At 34.8% G+C, this 13,922-nt stretch overlaps 1 protein-coding gene across 1 annotated transcript in view; it reads left to right on the top strand.

Moving 5' to 3' along the window:
* Nucleotides 1-13,763, top strand: part of LOC105837382 (ATP-binding cassette sub-family D member) — a 101,739-nt gene extending 87,976 nt beyond the window's left edge. Inside the window, exons 7-9 of the mRNA XM_012682127.3 lie at nucleotides 688-914; nucleotides 3,328-3,778; nucleotides 13,391-13,763. Of these exons, the coding sequence (XP_012537581.1) occupies nucleotides 688-914; nucleotides 3,328-3,778; nucleotides 13,391-13,438 (726 nt within the window). The 3' untranslated portion in view covers nucleotides 13,439-13,763. The remainder of the gene's footprint in view (nucleotides 1-687; nucleotides 915-3,327; nucleotides 3,779-13,390) is intronic.
* Nucleotides 13,764-13,922: the final 159 nt, after the last annotated feature.

The raw sequence follows: 13,922 nt of genomic DNA, 5'->3' as shown, positions 1-13,922 counted from the left end.
TGGAACGAAATTCGTCCTTTCAGGGGTACACACACACACACACACACACACATACACACACACACACACACACACACACACACACACACACGTGGAGGGGGTGCAAGAAGGGCCTTTGGCCCCCTCCTGCATCCCGTCGGTAGGGGTGTCCTGGTTAGAAGTGTGCAAAAGTACGATGTACTTTGTTGATAATAAATTACGACTTAACTGACACAGTTATTTGTCGCACTGTACCTTTACTTTTTTTTACCTCTACCGATGGGATGGGTGCGAGAAGGGGGTTAAAGGCCCCTTTGCACTCCCCCGGGCGTGCGCGTGTGTGTGGGTATCCTTAGGAGGACGAATTTTATTCCAGATTAATCAGAAAACACTGGTACATTTTTAAAGCTTTTTTGTTTATAAATTTTTTCTTGTACTTTCCCCGACTTAAAATTGTTATTTACATTACTCTCTAAGCATAAGAAGCCATTACATAAAATTGCAGCCCATTTGGAGATGGAGCCGTGGTTCGGAATAATTACCAAAAATATACATATATATCAAGATAATTACGTTCTATTTTTCAAATTTTTTTGTTTATAACTTTTTATAACGAGTTAAATAACGAGTGCCAAGTAAAACCTTTATAACATTACTAAATAATTACCTTATATACATTTATAATATAAATTCGTTTTAAATTGACAGATAAAGCCAGGCGATCATCTTCTGATTACTGGACCTAATGGTTGTGGTAAAAGTTCTCTCTTCCGTATCATTTCCGGTCTCTGGCCTGTTTATGATGGAACTCTTATTAGACCAGCCGAAAGAAATTTTTCTGAACATGGCAGACCAGCCCTATTTTATATCCCACAAAAACCATACATGACAGTGGGTTGTCTTCGAGATCAAATTATTTATCCAGCGCATTCTAGGTCTGTATATCTTACAATTATATATCATGACTAATAATTACAATTAATTAGAAGAAATAATAATTAAAAAAGTCAACTTAAAGTAAATTTTTTAATATTTAATTAAACAATTATTAAATAGTATACATTATTATTCAAAAATTTTAATGTATTTGAGATTTTGTAGTATTTGGTAAAAAATTAAGAGTCTAGAACATCTTTTAAAATTAAAAAAAAATACAAATATGCAAAGAACCCCGCACAAGACACGTGGAAAAGTAACCCTGGATAGAATTGGCTGAAACTTTAGTATGATGAAGTTTTGACTGCTGACCTGATCAAAAGTCTCAATAGCCGAAATTCAGAAAATGCCTAATTTCCGAGATTTGGTGTCAAAGTTGAAATCGATGATAACGACTCATGAAAGAAAAAACTCTATTTTCAGAGCTTTGTAACACGTTTAAAGGTTTTTTTATATGTATTAAACAGTTTTAGTATCGTCTTTGCTTTTAATCAAGAAAGTCAAAACTTTAACATACTAAAATTTTAGCCAATTCTATCCGAGGTCATTTTTCCACGTGTTTTGTGTGGGGTCCTTTGCTTTGTAAAAACATAATGTAACAGCTACTTATACTCGGTTCAGCGAGAAAGGCCACTTGGAGCGTGCAAAAACAGGATGATGTAGACATAACGCCTTACATGGTACATATCGTACATATGACATACTCGGGCCCACGGCTATTATTCTACATAGAAATTGGTATCTAGTGGATGTCCAGTGGATGTCCATTAAACCTCCATAGGTCCATGGGATGTCTATCTCCATGGTGGAAGCCAGATAAATGTCCATTTGGGATCCATTAACTTTTAAGGCTCTATTCATTGGATGTTTACTTCCATGATAGAAATTAGAGAAACATTTACTAGGGATCTATTAAACTTCCGTAGCTCTATGGCATGTTTGCTTCCATGATGACAGTCAGATAGATGATCCATCTTATCTCCATGATCTGTCAAATAGATATCTGTGAAATATCTTGAAAGATATCCATTAGACATTACGCGGATTATTCATTAATAGAGAATTAATAGAGGAGCCTCGATGAACGATTGACTGACACTTCGTGGACGATTAGTAGAGACTTCATGAAGCCTCAATAAATGACTAATCTATGTTTCATGGAATCGAGCCTCCATGAAACCTTTACAAATGATCCATCGAGGAAACGTCTGTTAATCATCCATCGAGGCTCCGTAAAACCTTTACTAAACCACCGCTAGGTGGCGTGTTTCTTGTTAATAAAATGCACTTTCTGCATTTTGGGGATGAATAAGACCCCTCTAGGTTTATTAAGAACGCAGAAGGAAGTAAGATTTTGGCATCAACGTGTAGTACTAAACTGAACTATATTAGTCTGTAAAAAATTGATAAAAGTAAGAAGAAAAAAATGAAAACTTATTTAAGAAAAATACGTTTAAATTAAATTAAATTTATCATGGGTTTAGTGACCAAATAACTCATTAAGAAAAAAAATTACAGTTAATACGATTTAGTGTTGAATTAATGTAATTTTATTCTTTAATTAAAGAAAATTTTGTTTTTAATTAGAAAAATATTAAATTTCGTTTTAAAAATAATTTAATTTTAATCAAGAAATATTTATACTTAGTGCTATTTTAAGTATAAAATATTTTTTAATCAAGGTACTTTTGCATTCTGTTAAAAATACATTTTTTGTGTGTAATAATCCACAAAACATCTATTAGTCATTCATGAAGCCTCTACTACCGATCCACACAACGTCTAATAGACCTCTTTGACGACCTCTAATGGAAGTCTAATAAACGTTTGCAACTGCCCAGATAGCCAAGCGAGATTAAGCATATCGGGCAAATTAATGCACTGCATGTATGTTGTGAATTTGCCCACAATTTGCTGTCATTGTAATTTAACGTGGAACGAAGTTAACATCAGGAGAGCAAATAACCTTCATGAGTTTATAAAATTATAATTAATTTTTTAATATATTCAATATAATTTCAGCTCATATAAACTTTCTAAGGGGGAATTCTAAGATGCTTGTGGGCATCAACATTTAGCTTATAACTGTGTTTCAAGACTGATGAATTTGTCGGCGCGCAGTTTATATGAGCTGAAATTATTAAATTAATATATTAAAAAATTATAATCAGCACCAACATCTAGCTGCAGACCGTTTAAACTTTCTTAACTTTACCGATATGTTTAAACATTTATGGGTCTAAAAATGTATTATATAATTAATTAATTTTTTAGTACTTTAAAATATTATCCGTAATTTATAATGTTTTAAATGTATGTAATTACTTTATTTCATAGAACCTTTTGTACATGTAAATCAATTTTTCATTGAAATATTTATAGGAAATATCTATTGTTTTTATATTTTTGTAGATTAGAGAACTGCTCGGACGAAAAGCTGTTACAATTGTTGGATGATGTGGATCTACGAAGTATTGTAGAACGAGAACCAGAAGGTTTTGATACCCTCGGTGATTGGGACTCTACTCTATCAGGTGGCGAGAAACAACGGCTTGCAATGACTCGACTTTTCTATCATGCTCCACAATATGCGCTTTTAGATGAATGCACAAGTGCCGTCAGTCTTGAAGCTGAAGGAATAATGTACGAAACCGCGAAAAAGAAAGGAATCACTTTGTTAACTATCACTCATCGAGTGGCGTCGCTTGCTAAATATCACAAATTATTGTTGAAATTTGATGGAGAAGGTGGTTGGACTTTTGGTCCTCTGGACATGAATGGATTACCAATATCAAATCGGGAAACTAATAAGGAAGAAGCAGAACAAGAGGAAGCAAAGACTAGCCACTATCACATGTTGCATGTATGTTAAACGTTTTATTTCACAGTAAAGAGATTCTAAAGCCGTCTGTTTTACCGACATTTTTAAAATAAACTAATTCTTTAAGAGTGGGTTTATATAATTATAAAATTTTATTTTTATTACATTATGATTGATCGTTGTCACTTTACAAAAATATTTGCTTAATGTACAAAATCAACAATATATGTGTGCGAAATGAGACTAAGCATCCTCAAGGATACACAATATTTTGCAATTAGAACTAAAGTTTAGAGGAAAAAATATTCTCAGTAATTCTTTTGAGCATTTATCTTTTGAGGTTTTATCTTCAAATGGGTTGAAATTTTTTGTAGTGGTTTTTTTATGGTTAAAAAATGTAAATATGGTTAAAAAGTAATGTAAATAACAATTTTTAGTCGGGGGAAGTCCAAAAAAAAGTTATAAACAAAAAAGTTTTAAAAATGTACCATTGTTTTCTGATTAATATGGAATGTAATTTGTAAAAAGTCGTAAAGTATTATATGGTGTAGAGAACGCGTGGGAGGGGGGGCTTTGCCCCTTCCCCTGCATCCCTCGCCGTAATTTTTTTAAATTCTAATCCAATTAATTTTATGTCGCTATTTGGTTAATGCGAAAACATTGGAAACAAACAGCATGAATCTTGTTTGACGCAAAACCATGTGGTACTGTACAAGCGTGGATGTCGTTTACTTTACATAAGGAACTGATATCATGTATCGTATATATGAAACTTTAGTCAAATAAGGTAGACCTTGCTTAACAGGTTTATGTTCGCAGGTTTATGTTTATGTTTGCAGAACAATGAGCGACGGCTAAAACCTTTTATACATTATTCAGGGTCATGATCTTGACAACATATAAACCTGCGAACATAAACATAAACACCTGTGAAACAAGGTCTATCCTATTTGACTAAAGTTTTATAAATACGATACATGATATCAGTGCTTTACGTAAAGTAAACGATGTCCACGCTTGTACAGTACCACAGTAGATTTGTGACTTTCCACGCCAAACAAAATCCATGATGTTCGTTTCCAATGTTTTCGCATTAATCAAATAGCAACATAAAATTAGTTGGGTTAGAGTTAGGAAAAATTACGAGGAGGAGATGCAGGGCTGCGACACACACCACGCGTTTTCTATACCATGTAACTTCACAACTTTTTATGTTGTGTCACTAACTTGATTTTCATAAACATGTAGTTTTGGAAAATTACATGTAATTAATAAAATTTCTTGTGTTTATAACTTTCTAATAAACAATAAGCGATGGTTAAAACCTTTTATACATTACTCAGAGTCATGATCTTGACAACATATGTTAAGGTCATGGTCATTGATTGAAGCTGGATCTCCTATTCGGCATTTTTACCATAAATTACGACTTAACTGACATGGTTATACTCAACAAAATACGCACCGTACTTTTACACACTTCCCCCCTTGACGCCCGTGTGTGTGTGTGTGTGTGCGCGCGCGCGCACCCCTGAGAGGACGAATTTTATTCCACATTAAGGGGTTACATACACCTAGAGACATAAAAAGGCCTTTTTCTCGATTTTTTTTCGAAACGTAGTGTATGTAATTAATCTTAGTTTTCTTTATTTTAAAATACATTCTTAAAACATGTTTCAGAATAAATTTGAACTGAAAATATTTAAAAATGGCGGAGATATTGTCCTCGTCGCAAGACCTTGTTGAAAAAAGGTGCTTTGCGGTGCCAATTGCAGCTCGTACAGGACTTATCTAAAACAGACCAGCCTAGAATTTTTTTAAACTAAATGATATTATCTAGTCTTTGTCGTAGCCGATTTTTAAAATATCAATTTTTGGCAAAATGGCGGCTGTTTAAAAAAAAGCGATTTTTTAGGATAAAAATCGATCGTTTTTTTAATTTAAAAAAAAAGTAAGAACTTTAAAAAAAACCGCTACGATAAAAACTGTCTTTTTTGTGTAGATTAAGCCCTCCAAATTTCAAGTAAATCGGTCCAGCCGTTTCCGATATATTTTTGGCACGCATTTTGAAAACATGGTTTCGAGAAAAACGCGTTTAAAGTTTGACATTCGGTTAAAACGTAGATAACTTTTTTTCAAACTTACATGGAGTCATCCACTCCAGGGCCATACCGTGAACCCTCCCCAGATGTAGCAACATCAAAGGTTTCGATTTTATCTTGCCGGCGTAATATTCTTGCGTAAACTACCTGCTGCGAAGGATTAGAAGGCGCCCATCGCGTCCCAGCGTCGTCGAACGCGCTTGGATCTTTCTCGCTATATCTCCGACAATTTTCAAGGAATCACTTTGAAAGTTGCAGGGAATATTCTCAAGATCTTATACTTTACGAATATGTAAAAAACGAAAAATGAATTTTTTCAAAATTTCTTGGTGTAACCCCTTAATCAAAAAACAATGGTACATTTTCAAATCGTTTTCGTTTATACCTTTTTTTGGGACTACTCCGACTAAAAATTATTATTTACATTATTTTCTAAGCATAAGAAGCTATTACAAAAAATTTTAATTCATTTGGAGGTGGAGCCGTGGTTTGAAAGAATTACCATATTTTCTTAAAAAACAAATTTATTATAAAATATGTTTGAAGTGGTCTTAAGATCCTATTAATGACGTTTTAAGAAACTTATCTTGCTTTACAAAATAAAAGAAAAACACGTGACTTTTTACTGATATATATCTTCTAACATACGAGTTTTTGATATTACTATCTTCAAAGTATTAAATGATAAAGAAAATTTTAGTAATATAAACGAAAAAACAATATTTTTTAAAAATATCTTTCATAATATTGACATAAAATTTTTTTTAAGTATTTATACTTAATAATAATAATTTTAACATAATAAGCAATATTCTCACATTTTTTATTTAAAGAACATTGTATAATTCATAAACATTTCATACTATTACATGAAAGTGATACACTAAAGAACTACATTTTTAAAAATAATTAAAAAAATATTATTAAATTGTTCCATTAAAATAGAATGTCAAAATTGTCAAAATTTTTATGTTTTGTTTGTGATTAAATTACTTAAAACTCTCACTCTCTCTCTCTCTCTCTCTCTCTCTCTCTCTCTCTCTCTCTCTCTCTCTCTCTCTCTCTCTTCCTCTTTCTCTTTTATTACAACTTTAGAAAGTTATTTTAAAAATAGAGAAACTTTATTTTGGAAATGCTTTGTATATAAATTACAAATATATTTTTAACATTTAATATATTTTTTATATTATGCAAATATACTGTATAATATACTTTCTCAAAAAATGTATAAAGTCAAAATATTTTAAATTTTAAATTTAAAAAGTCAGAAATAATACGATAAATAGGTCAATATATCGAGCCAAGACAAATTTTCTTAATACATTATAATTTATTAAATAAACATTATATAATTATAAACGCGACTAAAACCCAACTGTGTTGAAAAATGTTAAATTTCAAAACGTTTCGACTATACATAATCCACTTCAATCATAATAAATTACCAAGGGAGCGTCCCAGATGCGCACAGTAATAAATGGACACAGCAAGCTGAGTGAAACGGACACAGTAACAAACGGACACAGACCAAACGGACACAGTAATAAACGGACACAGTAACAAACGGACACAGTAACAAACGGACACAGACCAAATGCGCACAGAGCGAAACGGACACAGTGCGAAACGGACACAGACCAAATGCGCACGGACCAAATGCACACGGACCAAATGCGCATACTGCACATGCGCACACTGCACGTGCGCACGGACCAAATGCAATCCATGTACATTGCAAGCAGAAAAAAGTCCACATAGGTTAGCGACTTAGACGGGGTGGGTGCGGAAGGGGGGACGAAGGCCCCTCTTGCACCCCCCCCCCGTGTGTGTGTGTGTGTGTGTGTGTGTGTGTGCGTGCGTGCGTGCAAAGCATTCACTGCATCACATGGGTTTGCGACTTTCCGTGTATGCATTTGGTCTGTGCGCATGTGCAGTGTGCGCATTTGGTCTGTGTCCGTTTTGCACTGTGTCCGTTTCGCTCTGTGCGCATTTGGTCTGTGTCCGTTTGTTACTGTGTCCGTTTCGCACTGTGTCCGTTTGTTACTGTGTCCGTTTCGCACTGTGTCCGTTTATTACTGTGTCCGTTTGGTCTGTGTCCGTTTGTTACTGTGCACATCTAGGACTCACTCATTACCAATATGTATGAACTTAAACATGAATGAAATAACGGACACGAAAATATAATTAAACAGTTAAAAGATGATGACCATTGAACAACCATAAAATAGCGCAAATCGTATCAAAATGTGTCATAATAAGTAAAAACGTGAACCAATAAATAATACAATAGAAGAGAATATTTATTGTTTTTCCCTTGCGGAATACAAGCGGACCTCCGCTCTGCTTACATCAGTCTTAAACTTATCTCTAAACTTAAACCTAAATTTCACCGCTCATATCACATTCGCATTCATCGAGAGAGAGAAAGAGCATTTACACATTCATTCCCATTCACACCTAGACCTCCGCTTCCGCTGCTCATTCCTACCATTCCTTTTCCTTCACACTCATCCATCCACATGCACTCTTCCTCCTTCCTTTTCCCCCTCCTCTTCTATCCTCTTATCCTCCCTTAATCTATCCAATCTTTCCATCCACCACTCTTCTCCCCCTCCCCCCTAATATTTCCTCCGCCATCTCTTGCCATCCTTTTTGCACCCCCCAATCTACACATTCCTGCCAAACATGTTACCACGTCTCATCTCCCCATCCACACAGCCTACAACTCCTCCCAGCCTCCTCCTCCCAATATCTTCCCCCTCTCATTGCCCCCCCAACCTATACCTTGCCACTCTCTGCCATCTTTTCTCCTCCCAATTCTTTTTTAAATATTCCGGAATTCCCTCCCCTTTCACTCTCTAGTACCACCTATTATATTTTGATTCCCTAATTCTCTCCCATCTTTCCTTCCTTTGTTTATCTCTCTCTCTCTCTCTTCACTAAAACCTCTCCTCTTAATTCCCTTTCCTCTCTCAGCTTCTCCACCTCCTCCACTCCCCACCCCCTCTCGTCATAAAAATTCCTCCTTTTTTTCTTACTCTGTTCTTGTCTTACCCTCTTTTGCTTTCTTCTTTATCTCCTCCCAGCATCTCCTTACCAACTCTCCCCCTCCGCCTTCCTCTAACTTCTTTTCATACCCCCATGCTCTCATTCTCGCTCTTCCCTCTAAACTATTCCTTTGCAATTCTTCTCTTATCATATAACCTGGTACGCTTCTCTCCACTCCTAACATCCACCTCAAATACTTCTTCTGCAATCTCTCCATCCTTTTTCTCATCTTCCATCCCCAGATCTCAACTCCATAACTCACCATCGATTACACCAACCTATCAAACAACCATAGTCTTCTCCCTCAATCCCTTCCAAATCTCCTTTTCCCTATTCCCCATACCTGTTCTAAAATCGCCGAACCTTTTCTTACTCTTTCCTCTACATGTTCATCCTGCCTTCTGTTTGCCAACAAAGTGTACCCCAGATATTTAAATCTATTTACTTCCTCTATCTTCTTTCCTTTCCATCTCCAACTTACCTTCTTCTTTCTTCCCCCACCTCTTTTAAATCTCATTATCTTTGTTTTTTCTGTGTTTACCTCTAACTTTTTCCTATCCAAATAACTCTCCAATTTACCCATCATCCCTCTCATTCCCTCTTCATTCTTTGCTATTAATACCACATCATCTGCATATGCCAACGAGTATACTTTTTTCCCTCCTAATTCAATTCCCCCTCACCCTTCTTTTTTTTCCTTATCCAAATCCGTCAACAACAAGGTAAAAAGACACAGGCTCAGCAGGCAGCCCTGTCTTAACCCCATTTCTTTCCAAAACTTCTTTCCCTCCGTTTTCCCCACCTTCAATTTGCTTCCTGTCTCCCTTAAAACTTCCCCACATCTCTTAACTAAGAGATGTTTTCTCCTAAGATGTTCCTCCCCTCTCTTTCTCTCATTGCTGTTACCAAAACCTCTCTGTCCATCGAATCAAAAGCCGCCTTCATGTCTATAAGCAATAATATCAGTTTTCCGCCCCTCTTTTCTATTTGCCTATTAATCAGATAGTTCAGGACACATACATTATGAATTGTACCCCACCTTTTCCTAAACCCTGTTTGACTCGGAGGCAAAATACTTTTCCCTTCTAACTCTATTCTTAACCTTTCCGTCAAAACTGCCGTATATACCTTATATGCCGTCTGTGTTAACGTCAACCCTCTATATTCCTCCACTATTACCCCTTCTCCTTTTTTTACTATAGGTATCACCACTCCTTCTTCCCACCCCTTTGGCCACCCCTCTCCTTTTCACACCCTATTACATATATTCCATAAACCGATTCCTAACTCTTCCCCCCCATACTTCCACACTTCATTCGAAATTCTGTTCTCTCCCGTTGCCTTCCCATCTTTCAATCTTCTCACTATCCTTTTTACCTCTTCCCTGCTTATCTCCTCTCAGTCCTCACTTCTCTCCCCGACATTGGTTGATGTTCAGAATCTACTTTATCCTCCACCACCATTTTCACTACCCTCTCTCTTATATCCTCATTCCCGATTACATAATCAATTACCGACTCTCCTTTCCATCCCACATGCGTCCACTCTCCTCTCTCATCTCCTTTCACATCCCCGTTTATAATCGCATATCCCACTTCTCTTAAAAACCTACAAAATTTTCTCCCTCCTTCATTCACCAACACATCTCTTGATTCCCTTTTCCCTTCTCCCTCCATATATCTTCCCGCCTCTCTACCCGTCCTTACATTAAAATCTCCCCTATTATTAACCTTACCCGCTCCTCTCTTCCCTCCATCCACACTTTCAGCGACTCTATTTTAACTTTTAAATCCTTATTTACATATACTTCTATCACCCTCCACCATTCATCTCCCAAACACATTTTCCTCACTAAAATCCCCTCTATCCCCTCCACATGTTCTTTATCACCACCCTTCTCTAACTTTTCCTCTAAATACTCTATTCTTTTTTCCATTGACTCTATCCTATCCCTCATCTTTCTCCACTCCTCCTCCCACTTATTTTTTAGTTCTAATATTTTTTCAATTCATCCTTTCCTTTATCTATTTTTCTTCCTAACTTTCCAAAGTTAGGAACTCCTCTAATATTTTCTTTAAATTGTCCCCTCTAAGTTCCTTCACTCCGGCGATCCCTTTACTATCCTACTTTTCTTAAGAATCTCCTCCTCCTCCATCAAATCCATCTCCTCCTCATCCTGCTCACGTTCCTTCCTTTTTCCCCTAGTCAGCATCTCTTCTATACTATTCATGCTTCTAGTTCTCTCCCTGATCAACTTCTCTAAGTTTGTCGGTCTCTCTTTCTTCTTAACTACTTCTCCCATATTTTTCACTCCTCCCTTCTTCTCTCCCTCCTCCCTCACCTGCTCCTCTCTTCTTGATCCCTCTTTCTCTTTATTTCCGTTTTCCGCCATATCTCCGTTACCACACTCCTAACTTACTTACTTCTACCTATTCTTCTCTCCACGAACACACTCGCCCGCCTCAGTATCTCTTCGCTAGTCCGCTCGCGTCACTCGCATCTCTCTCCCACTCGCTACTCTTCCTCACTTACCTATCTATATCCCCTACTTGCCCTATGTCCTCTAACCTTCTTAATTCCCTTTTGTTCTACAAACTGTTTAATTACTAATCCCTCCGATCTTACTCTTTCTCCTTGGCTCCACCCAACGTACCTGCTCTCACCGCTACCCCTCTTGCAATTATTCTCTGCCTCTTAACCACCTTAATCACTCAATCAATCATACGCCACTCGCACGCCTATCACACACCGGAAATGGAAGTCTCAATAAATAATACAATTAAATGAATAATAAAATGAAAAATAATGAAATTTTTCCGCAAGTCGGTTTTCATATTAAAATGACAAAATAGATAGTCAATAAGTCTTGTCGATAAATCTAAAAGATCAAAAATGATGAAATACGTGTTATGAATAACATAAACTAATATGTGTATTGTAAAAAAAACTGTACTTATACATGGTGTAAGAAAATAAGGTGTTTCATTACCGAGTATCGACTAACCAGAGATTTGCCCAAAATGTAAAAAGCAATATGTCTTCCAGCCGTGCTCCCAATAGTATCAATCGAAGTGACGCTACATTTTGGGCAACACTTTTGGCTACTCAATATTTAACCGGCCATTATGCGCAATGAAACATCTTATCTTCTTACACCAAATCAACTTACAGTGGAACCCCGCGTTAGCGGACTGTTCGGGGCTCTGAGTCCGTTAACGCGGGGTTATCTCCTATTACTTGGTTTCACACCCACTCCGTGAAATTCAGGGACGTAACGGTATTGCCATCTAACCATTTAATGTTTACGCTTAAGATTAAATGTATTTGATCATAAAATTGCAAGCAGAGCGTCTCAGATCAAGTCAATCGTATCTATAGCAGTCCAAAAAACTCACATTTCGTACCTCTGTAATAAATTATATTCCCGAATATTTTATATTTCCTACACTTCTAATTTATTATTATTTTCCAAATAAATTTATATAATTTATAAATAAAATATTATCAAATTAGTAATCCAGCTTTGATTGCAATCGGTGTTCCTTTTTTTATGTGACATTTAAACAATTTACTTTAAATTAGTGTTGGCTATTTTATTTACATGTGCGTGAATTTTCAAATAAAAATTGATATAAAAATATATTTTTATTTATATTACACGAATAATATTTTGAAACAATTTTTTGAGACAATTTTTAATGACCATGTGGACAAAATAATAAATTCTTAAATTTAAAAAAATATTAGCCATTTCTTAAATGAATTAATTACAAATTAAAATCTTGCACAAATCTTTAAGAATACGTTGTAACTGCTTACATACTACGTGACTGCATTGCTATCCCCACACACGCTACTCATGTGGGCCGAGTGCATATGGAGGGGATAGTTTCCACTAACGCGGAGTACGCTAACGCGGGGTTCCACTGTATATATGTTGATCCCAGATCTTAAAACAAAATATTAAAACGAGCAACAAACACTCAGAGTGTTCGATAAAGCGTTAAGGACCAGTGTAACGTTCAGTAGTCAGAGGCAGAATTAATAAATTATAATGTATTAGGAAAATTTGTCTTGCCTCGATATATTGACCTGTGTATCGTATTATTTTTGCTTAGCATTAACGAGCTCTTTATTTGTTTGTTTTGTTGTTAAAAAGTCAGATTATATGTAATACGGAATTTTATACTTTTTTACAATTTTTTCAATTAATTAATATAACGTAAAATTTTTTGTTTAAAACATATAAAACTCTAAGTTCTAAATCAAAAAGTTTTAAATGTTTTGTCATATTTATTAATTTCTGATATTTTTAATACAAAATGTCAATTTGTATAATTTAATATAAAAAAAAGATATGCATAACTTTTTTTTTATTTAATTTGACTTTTTTTATATTATTTATGTTATATTATTATTATCATATATTTAAATACGTGCACATTATTATTTATATAGTTACATATTTTCATCACTTTATATTCATATGTAATATTTTTTTCAGGAGCTACGTGATATACATCCTGAAAATACTTACGTGGGAATCAGTTGAAAAGTACAGCTTATGGAACCATGTACCACAAACGGAAGAAAAAGAATATAGATATGAAATATATAAGGATATAAATATAGAATACGAAAAAAGTATAAAATTATCTATTTTATATTTTTTACATGGATTGTATCCTATTTCCTATATCATAAAATATTAATATAAATAGAAAATAATAGACAAATTATGGTGTGTAGATACATGTGAATATACATATATATAGGATTACGCATTGTAAAAAATATTTTTCTTATTTTTAGAATGGTAAAGGATGCAATATCACATTTATAAAATACATATTATAATTATGATTATAAAAGAAAAACTTATTCAATACTATTTTATATTTTAGTTTTATAGATAGTTCTATATCAAAATAAATGGTTATTAATTAATGAATAAAAAGGAAAAAAAAACGCAAAATATTTGAAATATGCATTAAAATACAACATATGATTATTATTCTAAAAGGAAAGAATTGTTT

Source organism: Monomorium pharaonis, chromosome 4 (assembly GCF_013373865.1).
Source record: "Monomorium pharaonis isolate MP-MQ-018 chromosome 4, ASM1337386v2, whole genome shotgun sequence".
Lineage (NCBI taxonomy): Eukaryota > Metazoa > Arthropoda > Insecta > Hymenoptera > Formicidae > Monomorium > Monomorium pharaonis.
This window is presented reverse-complemented; position numbering and strand designations above follow the sequence as displayed.